At 39.2% G+C, this 18,252-nt stretch overlaps 1 protein-coding gene across 1 annotated transcript in view; it reads left to right on the top strand.

Annotated features, from left to right (window-relative positions):
• The window catches only part of CNTN6 (contactin 6), an 82,104-nt gene that overhangs the window by 38,859 nt on the left and 24,993 nt on the right, over nt 1-18,252 (top strand). The window contains exons 7-8 of the mRNA XM_009584050.1: nt 3,065-3,194; nt 4,265-4,415. Of these exons, the coding sequence (XP_009582345.1) occupies nt 3,065-3,194; nt 4,265-4,415 (281 nt within the window). The remainder of the gene's footprint in view (nt 1-3,064; nt 3,195-4,264; nt 4,416-18,252) is intronic.

Raw genomic sequence — 18,252 nt, 5'->3', positions numbered from 1 at the left:
AGGGAAAGAAGGGTCTGTCCAGAAACACTAAACACATTTGTGGACATAATCTGTAATTTGGGAAGCTGGTAGGATGTCAAATGATTGTTTGTGGAAGAGTGTTTCAGAGCTGGCATTGCAAACTGATCAGCCTGTGAACTTGCACGTTTCTTCTGTTTCTGTTCTTAATCTGTAGGCTGGATGGACCTTTGGTCTCATGCAGTATGGCCATTCTTATGCTATGTTAATCCTTTAACTGAATTAATCGGTCAGCTATGAAAATCAGCTAATATTGAGGTTAATACTTTCCTGGTGCTATGTAGAGGAATAATAGACTAAAGAAAACTATATGAAATCATAAGGAAAAGGTGAATAAATGAAAAAACTCACTTCAAAGGAAAAAGAAGGACCAAGTGGAAAGGAAAGCAGTGAAGTGGTAGGAGTGCAGGAGGAAAGGGGAAATCAGTTGGAGCTCAAACATTTAAGAAACCTGATCACATACTTATGTAGACAGGTCTTTGAGAACCCAGCTTTGTCTCTTTCCAGGCAGTATAATTATAATGCTGTGGTGGCCAAGCTTTGGCACATCCGTCTTCCAATCTTCAGTTGTTGGCATCCTCATGGAGAATGACTTCTGTGGCAAGAGACTCTTTGCATTCTGCTGAGGCCAAGTTTTCCTTTTTATTAAGCATCTATTCAGCATCTATCGGGCATAAAATGGCATGGCTCATCTGTAATGCATTCTTACTTGGTTGGAAAAAAATAATACTGTGATTAATTTCTGTCTAACAAGAACAGAGACAGAATCATTTCCAAAACATATGGGGCAAATTAGCACCTGCTGGGTTGCAGATCCAGCACTTGTTTGACTTAGTAGTACTTATTTGAAGCAATTGGAGGGGGGTCCAATCTTCCATATGATTTTCTGCTGGATTAGTCCTAAACAGAGCCCAATGAGCATCTGAGAAGGCTAGCCAGAATTTACTTGGATTGCAGTTTTTCTGAACCTGATCATTCTACTCATTGTCACCTCTTCCTAAGCAAGATTATCTAGTTTCTCTCTTTGAAGACAGTGATATTTAGAATCTGTCACTCTTCAATTGCATAGTTTCAATAAAAAAGAAAAAAACACTCTACAGACACATTTTCAACCAACATTTTCACAGTACTTACGGTGTATTGTAAATGGCATACTTCAGGCAACAAAACGCTGAATGTTATTGCTCAATGGACAAAATGGATAGTTTGGAGGTGAAAGTACAAGGGAGGTGTAATAAAATATTCAGTCTGTCACAGCACCCTGCTTGTTGGAAATATCACAGGAAGAATACCTTCCAGATGCTTTCCACCTTGGGGCTGATTCTGAGGGTATTGTCTACTCTGTCAAACCTTTCTCCTTGACCACCTAGTTGGTCATCCCTGCATTATTCCTGCTTGTGTACATGGTGTGCTTTATTCTTCTCTTTGTCTGCGCAGCTCAAAAGAGCCAGCAGAGAATGGTGGGGAATTCAGCATGTGTATGAAACACGAGTGTTGCTTCAGAAGGGGGTTTTATATTCAAAGGCTGTTTGTAAAAATAGAATGCATTGAGAGGATAGCAAACAGCCTGAAGGTAAAACCAAGTATGCAAAAGATATCTGTAGCGAGAGCCTCAAAAAAAATTAACAGTGGGTAAGTATATGTAATGTTGTTAATTATTTTGCAATACACCAGCCGTACAACCGCAGGCTGTGCTCTCATCAAATTTCCAAGCTAAACAAGGTTGGTCTGGGTCAGATCTTGGTTGGGAGACCTCCAAAGAAGAGCCAGAGTACTGGAAAACAGAGCTCCATAGCTCAATAGGTGACACTCCTTCTGCAAGCACCGCAGGAGAAATCCCCAACAGGCTGTGCAACTGGCTCATCTGTGGCAACTCAGCAAGTTAGGTAGGTCACAAATACATTTTAGATGCTTGTAGCTGTTCAGCAAAGACTGTAACGTATACTCCAGCAATGTATGCTTCCATTACTGCTTCGGAGGCAGCAGAGCCAGACTAAAAGAGCGGCATAATAATAATAGGAATATCTGTTGTTTCAGACTTGCATTTGGTGATGGAGTTTATATTCCTGTTGTGGGTTTCTTCCACGCTGATCTGTTTTGGGGAACACATTCTCTTCTCAGTGTTACGCTTTGCAGCAGAGCTATTATTGTCTCCAGAGGCTAGTAATAGTAAAATCACAAAATATTTAGCTTTAAGATATGCTTGTAGCATGAAACAGGCTTTTTTCTATTTGCCAAAACAGCACAAATAAAACTCCTTTTAATACACCAAAACCCAAGCTCTGGTCCAAATTTACCTACTGTGCAGTTTCCTCTATTTCAGCAGAATTGCACTGATAAAACTTAGCGTGTATAGAAATTCAAGCCGGGAGGAGCACGCTCTCCCTCTGATCTGAACAGCTGCCCGTGGGTTTCCAACAGGAATTTAAAAGTGTTGGCTTTCAGTACAGCTTTTTCAGTGGATCATTTTTCTGTGATCTGATGACATTTGAAATTTTTCCATTATTTGGGCACCTCTGTCCCCCGTGGAGCTTTTCTGATCATCTTAGATTATCATCATCAGATTCATCTGATCAGACGAGGGGGGTAGGCCATGCTCCACTGTGCCCCCAGTCAGGGCTGCAGGTGCTGCTCCTCAGGAGCCGTATGGAAGACGCTCCAGGATCCCAGCGTGGACCTGCCCTGCGGTAGCTGCTTCTGCGTCTTGCTTCATGGTGAAGCATATCCACAGATTCACAGTTCAGCAATGCAGGGAAACACATGCCACAGCTGGAACATCTGGGCACACCTGCCCAAGGCAATGACTCTGCAACATGTGCCTGGAGTTCTTGGAAAGTTTGAAGAGCTAAAGGTCTGAAAACATAACCACCATCATATAGCTGAGGTATACATGGTATTTCTGATGTATTCGTTCACATTGCTTCCAAGAAAATAACGTTTCTGCTTCTGAATTATATGTCAGGTGCATCAGTGTGATACCAAAAAACTGTGGGATTGAACACTCATTGGCTCTGTCAATGTTTTTTGCTTGTTTTTCTTTTGTCAGGAAAGAATTCAGATAGAAAATGGAACTCTTATCATACCTATGCTGAATATGTCAGACTCTGGCCTCTATCAGTGTGTGGCAGAAAACAAGTACGATACTATTTATGCCAGTGCTGAGTTGCGGGTGATAGGTGAGTAAATGCCACTAAAATGAGCAGGTACCGAGTATAACAGGACACTCATTTAAAAAACTTGAAATTAAGGAATGAGTAGATTAAATTCCACCTGGCAGTTCAAGTCTGTTGATATTTCTTTGCTGCTTGCTCTTCATCATCCATGCGTAAATGTTTTCTTTTTTTTTTTTTTATTTTGTGACTGGTTTGGAGGAAAATTCTAATCCCGTGTGTGGTCTTTTTTTATCACATACACAGAATTTTAATGAATGCTGTTTCTCACTTAGTATTATGAGATATTAATAGTTATTCTGCAGTTTTAAAAGTCAAGTTCAGAAAGTGGGAAAAACAGTTTTAACTATAAACAAAGGGCATATGGCAAATATGTATTTAAAAACAAATAACATATAGCAAATAATCTCATTAATGATTACCAGAGATGCACACAAAATTGAATTTGTTTACATATTATAAAAACTGTTCTGTAAAGATATCCAAATATAAAGTTTGTTCAACAGCCAAATACTAGTGAAATCAGTAAGACACAAACTTTAAGAGCACCTAACTGTTATACAGGTGTTGTGTTTTCTCCTTCTCCAGGAGTGAATTTTCACATAAATTACTGGACAAATAAACACACTTTCAGAAAACAGTGTCAGTTTATAAACAAAAAGCCATAGAAAAACTGTATTTGTAACTGAATACTGTAAACTCTGCAGACGAATACACGTGCCTGGGATCAGGATTGTGATGTTTATCCTGCTGACATTGCTTTGCTCAGGAACCTCATTCTTCATCGCAGATAGACCCATTTTCCCAGTCTGCAGATAACCCTAAGGAAAGATTGTCAGAGCAGACAGTTTCTAGGTAGACAGTTTAGAAACAACGTAAATAAGATATTCCATTCTTTGGTACTTAAATACGTTTTTCATGTTTGATATATCTACTTTTGCAGAAACCTCAAAAGCAAAGCAATTATTGGGTTCACCTACTATGTAACCTGAAGAGAAGAATTTAGCAAGTTCATTTAGTAACTTGGCAGCTGCATACTGTTCCGCTCTTCTTTCTTCTTACTTCTCTATTTTTAGCTGCGGCACCTGATTTTTCAAAAAATCCTGTGAAAAAAATGTCTGTTGTTCAAGTTGGAGGTGAAGTTACAATTGGTTGTAAACCAAGTGCTTCTCCCAGAGCAGTTATTAACTGGAGAAAGGGCTCAGAGGTTCTGCGCCAGAACAAAAGGTACCGTCATAAACCAGTTGCTGGATTGTTGGGTGTTGTCTGTTTTAATATCATTTAAACATCACTGAAACGCAGCTGACTTAGTATTGCTTTTGACAGCTCATTGACGGAAAATTTTGATGCCAGAGGCCTATTTGTCTTTAGCTGTGACCACACAGTTCTGCAGATATAAAGCTGATTGAGAACAAAGCCAAACCGAATACACACGGGTAATTGTATGACACATACGTTTGCGTTCATCAGCAGTTAATTCACTGCAACGCTATCAGAGCTGACTGTGTACCGCACGCAAAGCCTGAGTGAATCAGCTCCCTGTAGGAGACATCAGTGGAGGCTTCAGGGAAGCAGAATGTACCCCCAGGCTGCGGCGTAATTGCTTTGCAGCTGTACAGGTTGTACAATAACCATAGCCAAACCAGCCTCTGTATTCTGTCTCTTCTGTTTAGGCAGGATTTAGCCACTGGACCAGCATACTGGTACACTCCCTCACCAACCAGTATGGGGTTGCATGGTCTTCGGCAGGGCTTTACTGAGGTTTTGTCTGTGATGGCTAATAGCTTATTTGTGAGTTGCCAAAAACTATCTACGTCATTACATGCTAACGTCAATTCAATGGTAAAGCGTTAGAATCAAAAGTGACTTACTGACTTGAGTAAGCTGTGAATAGTATACACAATATACAACCGTGGTGATAATTCCAGATACGAATGTAGACAGATGGATGAACTGGACAACAGTGTCGAAGAACTGTAATCTTTCTCAGCATCTCTTTCAGTTCACAAATATAACAGCAAAACTGTTTTTATCACATCGTTTTCAAAGACTGAAAACAGAATCGGTAATTCATAAAGCTCTGGAAATTGAACACCAGATTTTGCACACAGGACCAGCTGCTCAGGGATGTTAATTTGGGTCACATAAGACTTAAAATAATTATAATTCATTAAAACAACATTATCCAAAACTGTGACACAAAGAAATATTTCCTTATCCCATACTGCAGTAATGTACAATACAGATAAAAGTAAATCAGAGAAGTATATGTGAAAGTGCAAATCTGAGAAGTATTTCACATAGGTACTCGCAATGAAACAGAAAAAATTGGGTAAGCAATCCATGCCACGGGATGTAGAGAACTTTCCAAAGATTTTTCCCTGCTTTCACTAATGGCAGTTTTATTTTCTGTTTAACTGCTCAGCTAACGATGAAAAATATTTTTCTACCTAGCGTTCAGTCAAATCTTTATTTGCACTTTGATTGTACAGTCTATTCCACAAAAATGCTTGTTCATTCCTATTAGACGCAGCCTATCCCTACAGTATGTAGAAAACCTGCTCAGTATACAGTTTGCCACAGGTAACTTCTGGATTTTCTGACATTGATGAGAACAGGAGCAAGGAGAGCACTGTTTAACACTTACAATTTAAATAGTTGAGTTAAGCCTAGATCTTGAGATTCTAGTACCCTGATTTTCCCCATCTGATTTGCTTATAAAAATATTTACATACTACATACAGTATTTACTTGTGCTTCTGTATTAATTTACTAACAATGATTATAAGCATGCTGTAATTTTTGAGCATCCCAAAAGGCCTTCTGCTGCTTAGCAGGAGTAAACAAAAGGAGCAGGATTTACACCGAGGCAAAGGGAGAGAGTGTTTAAACTCTCCATGTGCAAAACATTATTACCAGTGTGTCCACTGGTGCAAACTAGAATTTATGAGGCTTTTTGGTTATTAAATGACAAAATAGCTAATGTCACGGTTTTAAAGAAGAGAAAATAACTCATCTATACAGTATTTTTCCAGAGATCTTTGTGACAGAAAACAGAAAATGAAATAAGGATTTGTATGTCTGTAATTAAAGTACACAGCTAATTAAAGTACTAAAATCATATGTATCTTTGCTCATAAAAAAGAGAAGGAATCTGCTCTGCTTTTCTTTCTATGTATGATTAAACCCTGACATGTCACATACAGATTAACTATTTTAACTAAAGCTTTCCTTACTTCTGCTCCCATTTTATTGTGCAGCATTTATAATCTCTCTGGATGCCTTTACTAGCCTTTTTTCTATTATTAAATATTTGGTTGGGTTATAAATGCTGAAAAAAAAAGGAAATACCAATCCCTTACAGTTCTGGCAGCAAAACTGTGATGGACACATTGCTAAATAACTCAGATCACATAGGTTCTTCAGAATGATTTAGACAAATTCAATCTTTTGTTACAGAAATAGTGCAACTAGACCTATTCCACCCTGAGGGGAAAGGATATTCCTTCTTTTTCACCTTCTTTCTTTCACTCCTGATAATAGTTTATTCCTGATAGTCATGCATGTGTGGTCACTGCTCTCCCTGATCATCTGAGCTCTTAATATGACAAGATAACACTACTTTATATTAATGTTAGTTTGTAAGTACGTAAAGAGAAGTGTGTTAACTAGGAAGCGCTAATTAATAGACAATCTATATTAATAAAAGCACCATGAAATATTTTATTTGATTTCCTCTGAGGGCTTTTTATCAAGCCTTTTTAAGTTTACCAAGCTGCAGTATTTGGGGCCCTGCTATTTGAAAAATATCTTAACATTTCCTGAGTCTGAAATGTAATCTTCTGAATCTGTTGCTACGGTCCAGCAGTGAAGGTCCTCAGTCCCTTTTTCAGGACACAGACAGTTTCCTCCAGCCCAGCTTGTCTCTCCCATCTTCTCTGCAGCTCAAACTCATTGCTGCCCAGATCTTCAACAGCTTGTATGCTCTGATTTACGTAGAATACTTTATTGCATTTGAAGAATACACGTAAGTCCTTCAAAAAATTCCCAAATCAATAAATTTTTACACTAGATGGTAAAACAAAGCCTAAACATACCTGTACCAGGTCTGCTTGCTGTTCCCAGTCTTAATATCCCCTCTGCATTGAGTATTCTACCTCAAAATTTTCAGAAATAGCTAAACTCTACCCTCATTCATATAGCTCACCCCCTGAGTAGTGGGATTTATCTTTGGTTCATGCTGCTGGCCACCTTAGAGAGGGATTTCAAGGTTATCTGCTGCAGGAATCAAAAAGAAATTCCACAGTTGGCTAACCTTAGCTGGTTTTACCTGCTCTCTCTCCACGTGGTCCCCAATCAGCTTCTCTGGATCATCTAGCGGTACAGCTTCAGGTCTTCTTTTGGGCAATTAACCTCCTTCTTTGGATCAAAGTCTTGAGAAATGGGCTTTCGGGAGCAATACCACTTGTCCAATGGGCAACTGTTTGAAAAGATTTTGCTTGCCCTTTGCCGAATGTGCAACTTTTTCCTGGCATGTGCTGTGGATTTTAGCTCAATGTAGAAATGAAATGCAACAAAGAAAGAACAGGCTTCATGCTCTGAACTCCCACCCTGTGGAGTTTGACACAGATATGAGCTATTTTCATGTATGTCATATATTCTCAGTAAGTGCAATGGGAGTTTTCTTCATCTCACTTCTATCATCTCATGTGTCCACTGAGGAAAAGAAAGACTAGAAGGGAACAACTCATATATTAAATAAAGCAAATTTGCAAGTCTAGACACTGATCTCATCACAAATGTATGTCTTGCTACCGCCTTCAGTGGATTCAGGATCAGGACCCTCATGGAAAACTTATTTTATAAAAATTCTTTTTGATTGAGGCGTCTTAATAAATGGGAATTAGAACTCCCTTTGCTTTACCAGAGAGAGGTGCTATTCCCTCACCATGAGCTGAGGATCCCCAAACATTGTAGTGAATGCATACAAACATATGTGATTCACTCCACTCAGAATTTAAATGAGGATAGCTGAGGGAAAACCGAGAAATGAGGTAGGCTGAAGGAATGCATTAGTCATATACAGCACTTTCCATGCATTAATAATCAGTAATAAGTAAATATTCATAATTTAAATTGTTTTCTGGGGAATGGACAAGAAGTATGTTTAGGGGTCAATAAAATATGCTCAATACTTGTTGGCTCCTAGACTTGCTTGTAGGACACAGTTCAGTCCCGTCTCTGTGAAGGATGGTAATTGATTCTCTGCCATAACTAAAGCTGCTCTACGTGGTAAATTCTCTCTCCCATGCCACACTTGTTTTTGGTGTTTTACGCTCAAGTTACTGCTATTTCTCAAAGGAATCATTGAGCACTGAAATGAAAAGCTGTCTTTCAACAACCTTATGCAAAGAAAACTGAGCAGATGTTGTGACTGGAGACTTCTAAGACTATGGGTGGGGGGAATTATCTGGTAATTGCTGAGGTCTTACAGCTGCCCCTTGGAGCCCCAAACTCAAGGGGATTCTCCTGCTCCTATGAGAAATGCAAGGACCCAGCAGGGTTCATTAACTAAAGGGTTGGATCTGTCCACAGCTGTGGGATGCATCTGAATTGCTCTACCAGTCTCCTGGGCAGGATCATTCTCCTGAGCACTCGTGGCCACCATCTGCTTCTGCCTTTCTTCTGCTGCTCCACTGTTCAAAGTCAGATTCCAAACCCATGAATATTTGAACACATTTTAAACTTTTTTTTGTTATTTGCAAAAAGAATTTTGTCTTCTTGTGGACTGCTGTTGGATTTAGAGAAATAGGGAGTTAAAAAAAGAAAGGCAATTAATCGGTAAACAGGAGAAGTCTTCAATCCACTGATCAAATACAACATACAAAACATATTGTACTGTGAAATAGCATTTCAGCTTGAACCAATTTGAGAAGAAATGTGTCAGGGCAGTTCAACAAACTTCAATGAAACATTTCAATTACTAGAATGTCAACACTGTTTGTTTAGCTTGTACTGAAACCTTCCAGAATATCCATTATCTTAAAAAAAAAAAAAAAAAATCTGCTTGGGGAGGAATCAAGACAAAATGGATTGAAAATTCCAAAATTTGCACTACTCTACTAACAAAGGAGGAGATTGATGTCACTTAACTTTTATTTAGCTGAAGTCAATATGCAGTCTAAGGTAGTTATTTACCTTTTCTTGGCAGGCACCTCCATCTACAATGAGATGCCTAACTTTTAGATGAGCAAAGCTGGGAGAATGAAACCTATCCACAGTGTTTGAAAAAAAAACCCTACTTATATTGAAGTCAGACTAGATGAATAGCACAGGCAAAGAGAAGCTTTGCTTGTCATGCTGCTTAGTGCCACAAACCACCCTTTTTTATGCACCCACTCTTTGCAGATAAAGATAGTATAGACATTTGTATGCTGGTAGCAAATTTCATATAGAACAAATTTTCTTAGCTATCCCAGCACTTACCACTCTATTCCCAGCTTTCTACAGCCAGGTGGCTAGGTGAATAGCAATGGGATATTAATATTACTATTATTCTAATTTTTAAGTCTGGTTTTTGAAGCCCGGATTAAGTGTTTCTCCATTTTCATCCTTCTCGCTTTTCTGCCACAAGAAGTTTTGCATAGCTTAACCCTTGTAGCTTATCAGTGTCTGTGTGTTTGTAAAGAAGTTCATTTCCTATTTTAGTTTTTAAATAGAGCATTTGAAGTGTGGGCATCAGCAATCAGAGCAATTCCAGATATCTTAGACACCATCACTGTAAGTCAACATGAATACAAATTAAGCTTATCTCTTGATGAAATTCTAATTTTGCTTAGGGAACCAATGGAATTGATTCCACATCTGCCAAATTTGATTAAACACTTCAGTTCCATTCCTTGCTAACAAATAGATTAACAGAAATCAAAGGCATGGATTTACCTGCCTGCTTTCCATGCTTGGTCTGAACTTATGTATTAAGATATGAAAACTCCTACAAAACCTGAGATTGCTGTATAGAATTGCTTTGTTTTGTCATCTCTCAGGCCACAGTACTACCACGTATTCAGTTCTAACCAGACAAAACCCATCATTACACGCTTCCCAAGGGAATGCTGAATGCTGCAAGGAGTGTTCTATGTTCCAGCTAAAAATATTTTATGCTGATTACAATGGTCTCGGTTTCTATATGAAAGGTAGCAGGAAAGAGGGTATTGCAAAAGGCTAGTGGAGGCAGCTATAATATATTTCTTGAATACTTATTTGCTAACAGCAGTGGTATTTTTCCGGTTTCAGCGTTGTTTGAAGGCATAATTGTGCAAGCATTTGCCCATGCTTCCTTCTGAATAATGTCCTTTAATCTAGGAGGAACATAAAACATGGCAGCACTCACTGAAGAGTAAGTATGAGCAGAATTGTTTGGTGATCCAGCAAAACTGATGATATTGGCATAAGAAAAGTTTTACAACCAAAGGGATGCCAGAAAATGCCTCAGACTGACCTGAAGTACCTTCAGTCTTTCCTTCTGTGTGTTCTCCATGTTTCCAGATATTTCTGTCTTCTCTCCCAAGATGAAAGCAAAGGCAGGGGAGTGGAAAGCATATGAGTGAAAGATGAGGAGGGAGATACAGGGAGAAGGAAGAATGAGCACAGATGAGGGGAAGAAAAAGACAATATTTTATTTTTCTTCTTAATCTTATTTTGCTTTGTTTTTCCCCTTTCTTCTTTCTCTGTTATCTTTCCATTTGAAGTCAATCCACTGCAGAGTAATGAGAAGGCAGAAGGGGACCCCCACTGCTACTTGACCCAATGAAACGCTGGCAGACAGCAGGCAGAGAATATTAGCGCGTGGAAGACATAAGAAAAGGGCTTTTCCTTTCTTTTCTCTCTCCTTAGAGAATTTCATAATGGAACAAGCCAATAAACCTAATTTCATCATGTATTACTGACTACTTAATGCAATAGTGTTTAGCACATCAGATAGCGTGAGCATCAAGTAAGCAAATGAACCATATGTTCTCACATATAAGAAAGAATGACAACCTGCGTGATGCTGAATTTATTACAATTTCCCTTCTGTATGACACCTCTCTAATACAATTTTAAATTGTTCCTACTCAACTCCTGGGAACCTTGTTAAGGTGAGCCTTTCTGAGGGGCTGTCCTACGTGCTGAGATGTCGCAAGCAATCTGTCACTCTTCACTGTCATACGGAGTTGCAATAAACTAAACCGCAGTGAATGTCAGTGTTGTGCCCTCTCTCCCTTTCAGTTCATGTTCTATCCCTGCTTCAGGCACATATTCTGATTGATGTTCAGGATTCGATCCAAAGCCAGCTAATCTCATTGGAGTTTTTCCATTGACTTCAGCAGGCTTTGAATCAAGGTTCCTAATTAGGCGTTTGCATAAAAAATAATGAGAGAATGCAACCTTCTGTGCTTCTCTTTTAGTCCAAGTTGTACTGCCATGCACATCGTTACTGTTGCACTATTCTGGTGTGTATTGCCATAGCAAAAATACTAGTATTGGACGAAAAACATGCTGCACAAACACCAAATAAAAGATAGTCCCTGATCCCAAAAGTTTTCAACCTAAGAGTAACATTAGAGGTAACAGATAGATCAGGATATTTTGGGGAGGTGATGTAAAAAGGAGCAATAAGATATTGATTAACGTGACAGGCAAATGGACTGTCCCCCGTCATGCTGTAGGCGTGATGGTCAGAGAGTCTTCTAGGGAGGGATTTCTGGGATCATTTTGAGTGTGAAGGGTTATGTGAGCGAAAACATAGAAACCGCACCTTGAGAATGTGGCTAATGCTTGGCCAACATGGAGGGTTTGTAGGAGGATCCTAACACCTCTGATTTAGCCATAGGATTTTATTACAAAGAAATACTGGTATTTCATTACTTCTTTTCTATGAGAACAAAAAATCTTTTCAAATTTTCAGTGAAAGGAGGGGTTTGCTTAAGGGACACACACATTTTACACATTAAAAACCATAAAATTTCTATGATCTGTGTTATTTTGAGCAACGATGTGGGTCTAAGGCTTCAGTGAACCCCATACAGTCCCTACCATTATCGCTCAAATTAAGCATAAATTCAATAGCCCAGTGAGGATTGCCTTAGGGTTTCCTACAAGCCAACAGGTAGCCCAACGAGTAGGCACAAGAAGCTAGGGGTGATGAGAGCTAAAGACATGAGAGCAAGGACATAGGCAGCTGAAAGAAGGTGAGTCATCAGCATGGAAGTTGAAATCACTGAAGACGAACACTCTTCATCTCCAACTCTGTGTATCTATTACGGGTGTGTGCACGTGAGCACCCGTCCAGGGTTTCTGAAAGCAAGCCAGTACCGCGCTGTGTACCTGGTGTCAAGTGCTTGTTGTATATACAGAATACTTCAAAGTTAACAGCAGGTTTTATTGTACTTTTATTTTTGAAATAAGTTCTGACAAGCAAATAGGGAAGAAGATTCCTGTAAGTGAATTAGACTCCCACGCAGAGGGTAATTCAAGGCCTTATGTACTGTTTAAATTTTACTTAAGTCCCATGTTAAGGGCTTAGTTTTACATCTGGAGTGAATTTGGTTGTATGAATGGCTGTGTCTGAACCCCTAATAATGTCTGAATCATAAAAATAATGATTAATGGTGGGATTAGATTGAATAGTAGTAGTGTGGACATACGATCCTGTGCTGAAAGAACTTTTCTCTGATGTACCGGCGTTATAAAGACTTCATAGAAACAGCAGAACTTTTTGGCAAATAGAAAAAATGGCAACCTTTTTTTTTCTTTGGCAATTCAGTTCGTTTTCTACCTGGATCCTCACCACAGCATTTCACAAAGTCTGGTTCCTGATCCTTTCCTTCTCAGTGTACTACTTTATCACTAATTTTTTTTTGTTACAAATGTTCAGACTAATCAACATATTGCTACATAAATACGATATTTCATTACATTCTGTCTGTGAGGTAGACTAATAACCAAGAAATCTTTCTTTTTGCCTGGACCTGCTAAGGTATGGCTCTTGTCTCGGTCCAGGATTATACTAAATCTCTCCTCTCATGACATCCACTGTTTAGGTGCAGATTTGAAATAGGGCAAGGACAGACACAGGGAAGAGGAGAGCCATAAACAGGCCATATCTTGTAAACATGACACGAGGCCAAGCTATCTATGTGGGAAAAGACCAGAAAAGTGCGTGTTTGTTTAACGCAGCAGACTGGGATTGAACAGGCTCACAAGCACCTTAGGCTCACAAGCACGATGATTTTGAAAGCTGAAGGGATTAAAACATGGCAAGCAACAGTTTTGGGGGTTGCTTGTTTGTTTTGTTCCATCGCTAAACCAGTTGTTTGGTTGGCATGTCTTTCTTTCCCGTACACATAGAGGTGCTGTTGCCCAGTATTCCCCAGCTGCAAGTTTTGAGACATATTACTGCAATGGATTTAGACACATGTCTACAAACATGGTATTTTTGTCGCTTTTTCCTTTGGTCATCGCAGAAGAACATGTGCCTCACGTTGAATACTTGAGTATGTTGAAGACAGGGCAAAACCACTTTTGCTATTTTATGTTAAAGGGAGTACCATCTCCTGAAAATACTGTATGTTGTCTGGAAGCTTTATGATGGAGTATTACTCAGTTCAGATGTCTGTATATATTTACATAAAATAAATATTTGTGGTCCCAAATTGTAGAGATTCTATGCAAAAATAATGTTCCTTTTTAGGAACAGAGGGGAATTTTAGGAAATAACAAGGAACAGTGTTACAATGTCACCTTCTATCATTGCTAAGAGTATTCTTTTCTAAAATACTTTAATCAGACTATTCAGCTAGATTGTGTAATTTTGTTTTGATCTCTCTATTAAATAGTTAATAGAGAGTTTAATGGCATTTATTTTATTTCCAGTTAATTGTCAGTCAACTCTGAAGCTCATTTGTATCAGCATGCAGATAAGGAAAAATCTTCTTTTAAGCATAATTTATTAAATGGCAATACTATTATCATACAAATTGCGCTCAGAATAGGATAAACAGGTACAAAGATCATTAACATATAATACAGACAGTTGGATCTCAGATGGGACTCAGTGGGACCTTTTCAAAAATACCAGAGCTGTCATCAGCAGGTACAATTCATTCACTCAGTCAAACTTTACTCACATTTGCATCTGCATAAATCACTAGTAATTCTGAGTCACTTGAGAGCTGTGCTCATGTTTCTGCCCCTCACTTACTTTTGTACTTTTTAATTCAGCCTCTTTCATGCTTCTCAATCTTTGTAAAATTAGAAAAGTCAGTTATTGTCTCAATGTCTGCTCGCATGTCTGAAGAAATTTATAAACAATATATCTTCTCATAGCCTATGAAAGCAAGAGTGTTTTTGCTCTTGAGCAGTAAAGTGAGACTGAGAAGACATGGTTTCAAATAGGATTTCTCAGATAATAAAAATTACTTTGCCTCTGATTTCATCAGATCCAGCATACTCCCTTTTTATCTGCACAGTGCTATGATGATGACTTCAATAACATTATGAGGTGTCAGACACTTGATGTTAGAGGCAGACAGAAGAAAAGAAGAGTGAATCTTTACATTAAGTGTCAGGGTTACTTTATTTTGAAAGGAATTATTTTATGCCCTTGAAGAGATAGCTACCCTACTGGCAGTGCTGAAATCTGCAGAAGTAGGCTTCATTCACCCCCAGGTTTACACCATTGCAGCTCAACTGATTTTGATGGGGATTTCAAAGACATTTGCTGTATTGAATTAATGCAATTCACATCCATAAATTAAAATCGCACCTCTCTCTAAAACAGATTGGCTAAGCAATACAGCAGTGCACAAAAATTACCTCTGCTGCACTTTAAAATCTAATGAGTTGACACCTCTTTCCTTTCTCATATTTTATTTTTCTATCATCAGCCTTGTTAAATACATATTATTCTTTCATGCTCTTAAGATCAAAGCAAATAGCCATCAACAATCTTTTGTTCACATGAGACAACACTTTCGGAGATGGTTTGTTTGGCCTGGTTAATTAAAAGCTGTACCTATCATCCCTGCTTGATTTCTCAAGTTCTTTACTTAAAAAGTATGTGTGACAATTTTAATGAGCTCTCACTTCTTCCCAGTCTCATGTCTTCCGCAGAAACATTGCAAACTCTTCTTTTTGAGCATTACGCAGTTTTGACTCCAGCAGATCTTGGGTAGGCTGTTTGTTTTCCCTTTCTGTGAATAATTCTTATCTTGTATACTAATGGAGGCACTCAGAGAGGACAAGGACATGGATCAATCCAATGGAATGAGTAGATTAAAAACAAACAGAAGGACATCGCTTACACTATGCTTGCTTAAACCGGGGAAAAACTTCTCACAAACTCTTGTGGGACTAAAGGTTTGCAGAGGCTCAAAGGGCTTTGGATTCCTTCCTGAAGACAGATTTCATCCTATTCAGAAAAGCCCTATCTCTAGGTCTAGACCCTGGGTTACAGGTCGCTCGGTGCTGGGAAGGGACTGTGGTACTTGCTGCTGCATCCTTACCCTGCCCTCGCCCTCGGCCACAGGCATCCTGCAGGTGGAAAATCAGCTAGCCATGTCCCTGAACTGGGCTTTAAGAGCTGTCTTACGTTCCTATCATCCACATGAAGTGAACGGCATCCAACATATCCATCTTTTTGCAGGGTAAGTTCCCAGGCTTGTTACATATGGAATGATATTTCTGGGTATTTCTAATTAGCCCTTGTGCACAGGAACTTCATATGGATTTATATAACTGGATTTTCATCTCTGCTTTTTTCCTCATAGCAACTTTGCTTAATTGAGCTATTTACCCACCTGCGTAATTCAGGCAGGAACATAGGCATCAGCACTAGTCTGATAAGTATTTAAGCATTTTGTAAGTCAGAGATGCAAGTTTAGAGTTAGGCTTATGCTTAAGCAATCCCTTGCTGCAACAGGGCCTTATGAACAGCTGTGTCCCGAGCAGCCCATTTCATTCGTCCTTCTCCTCCTTCTGTCGCAGGGATGCATTTATCAGATCTGCTTCAGATCTTTTGCTTTTTGTCCCTCGACGGGCACTCATTTGCTTATGGAGAGAAGTCCAGTTTTCCTGGCAGACAAAATATTCTACTTACATTATATTGGATGAGTTAAACTTTTCTGTCTTGTCGCAGTACTCGGAATTACCTTGTCTTCAGATGCAAATGGTAAGAATTATTATCTGTAGCCTTCATGCAGTCTAAAATGTTGTGAAAAGTAATGGTTTTCAGCAAGCCCTTCAGCAGGTGAGACATGCGTTTCACAGCTTCTTTTAAAATCGTTTGTTAGAGCTTGATCCGAAACCCATTCAAGGAAAATTCCCATTGCCTTCAGAATCACAGTTCCATTATTTGAAAGACAAATGGAAGGGGATAAAGTGCAGCCCCTCTGAACCCACCCACGGCGTAAAGTCGTGGCTCTGAGGAAGTTTATGGCAACTTTGTTGTTCATGGCAACTGGGTCGGTATTTCACATCGCTTTTTTTTCCTTGTGTTTGAAATGCATCATCTTGATTTTCTGCTGTGCTCTGCTTTCTCATCTCCTGACACAGACCTCAGTACAGCTGGAAATCACTCACTTTTTTTTTCTCTAATTCCCTTCCCTGCTAACTAATTACTCTGGAGTCCTTTGTGCTTTTACATAAATTCTGCCTGAGTATCTTATTTACTGCTAGCTCCCTAATTGTCTTTAGGTAGTGTGACCTCTGTTTCAAACAACTCTGAAGCTTTTATTAGCTCATGGTTTCTCTTGCTAAGCTCCGTTTTGATCCATTCAAAGAGCCATTCCATCCTCAGCCTGCCCAGTTGCTGAAATGTTGTTTTGGAACAGTATTTCTTCACATCAAATGTTACCTTGTCAGCTCTTAAGTGGGTACAAACCACTCTTAGTGGATAAACCAGGAAGCTGGGAATTCTTCAAGTCTCAATTCCTAATGAAGAATACAGGGAAAAAAATCTGAGCTAGACATGACTAAAGTTCAGTGAAAAAGCCCTAGAAATCCATAGGGGGCTAAGCACAGAGCCTGTGCATTCAAAGATTCTCTCCTTTGTTATTCTGTATTTTTACAGACTCTTTTTCCTGTGTATTTACCTACGTTGGAAGCTTTGGGGGACTGGGAGTGTCTTTTTTTTGCCTCATGCCCACTTTTGGATTCCAATTTGTACCTAGAGCTTCTAGGTGCAACTGCAGTAAAAATAACAGGGCATCAATATTTGTTGGTGAGAAAGATACTACGGTGATTTGTTATGACTTATTATTCAGGTATCCAATTTATGAACATTTGCTGATTCTCACTTGAGTATCTTTTGATCCTGTTTGATGAAGCCACCATATGTTAGCTAACCAGTCAATTGAATCAACTGCTTTATCCCCAGCAGTTTCTAAGAGGGTGTTTTCTTATGGCTGGTGCAAACTGATGTGAAGAAATGCATCATTAATGCAAAGAAAATTGCAGAGACAGAAATGAAATACTTGCAAATGTTTCTTCATATTTAAACCTGCTTTTGAAATACTGTCATCAGGTGTGTCCCCATACTGAGAGGGAGAGGCACCCGTAGTCTCTCGTTTTGATGCACAGTGTCGTGATGCCAGCAGAAAGGCTCAGATCTTTCTTGTTTATTCATCCTTCCCTATCTGAAAAATGTCATTTAGTTGATAGATCGTTATATTGAAGAATGTACTTTGCTGCTTCGTGTTTTGCTCCTCTCCAGTTTAATATGGATATATGATGGATTATTAAACCCAAACTTATTTTCTCATCATACTACAAATTGCATGCAAACAACCGCTGCAGTACCTGGTGATTATTGCCAAGGTAACAAAGATTTTTCATTCAAGCCTAAATCCCTTCCCCTCTCATCTCCACACCCCAGTGAGAGAGTCCCCGGCACCACAGGGACATCTCAGCTTTTCTCATTCCTAAATCCACCCCTGCTCAGGAGCAGATCTTTTGGGAGGTTAAGGTCAGACAAGAGAGGGACACATGAAACTGGGGGGATGTAAGCGAGAAGACCACCAGA

Source organism: Fulmarus glacialis, unplaced genomic scaffold, assembly GCF_000690835.1.
Source record: "Fulmarus glacialis isolate BGI_N327 unplaced genomic scaffold, ASM69083v1 scaffold3248, whole genome shotgun sequence".
Lineage (NCBI taxonomy): Eukaryota > Metazoa > Chordata > Aves > Procellariiformes > Procellariidae > Fulmarus > Fulmarus glacialis.
The sequence above is the reverse complement of the archived record's forward strand: the minus strand, read 5'-3'. Positions and strand labels throughout refer to the sequence as shown.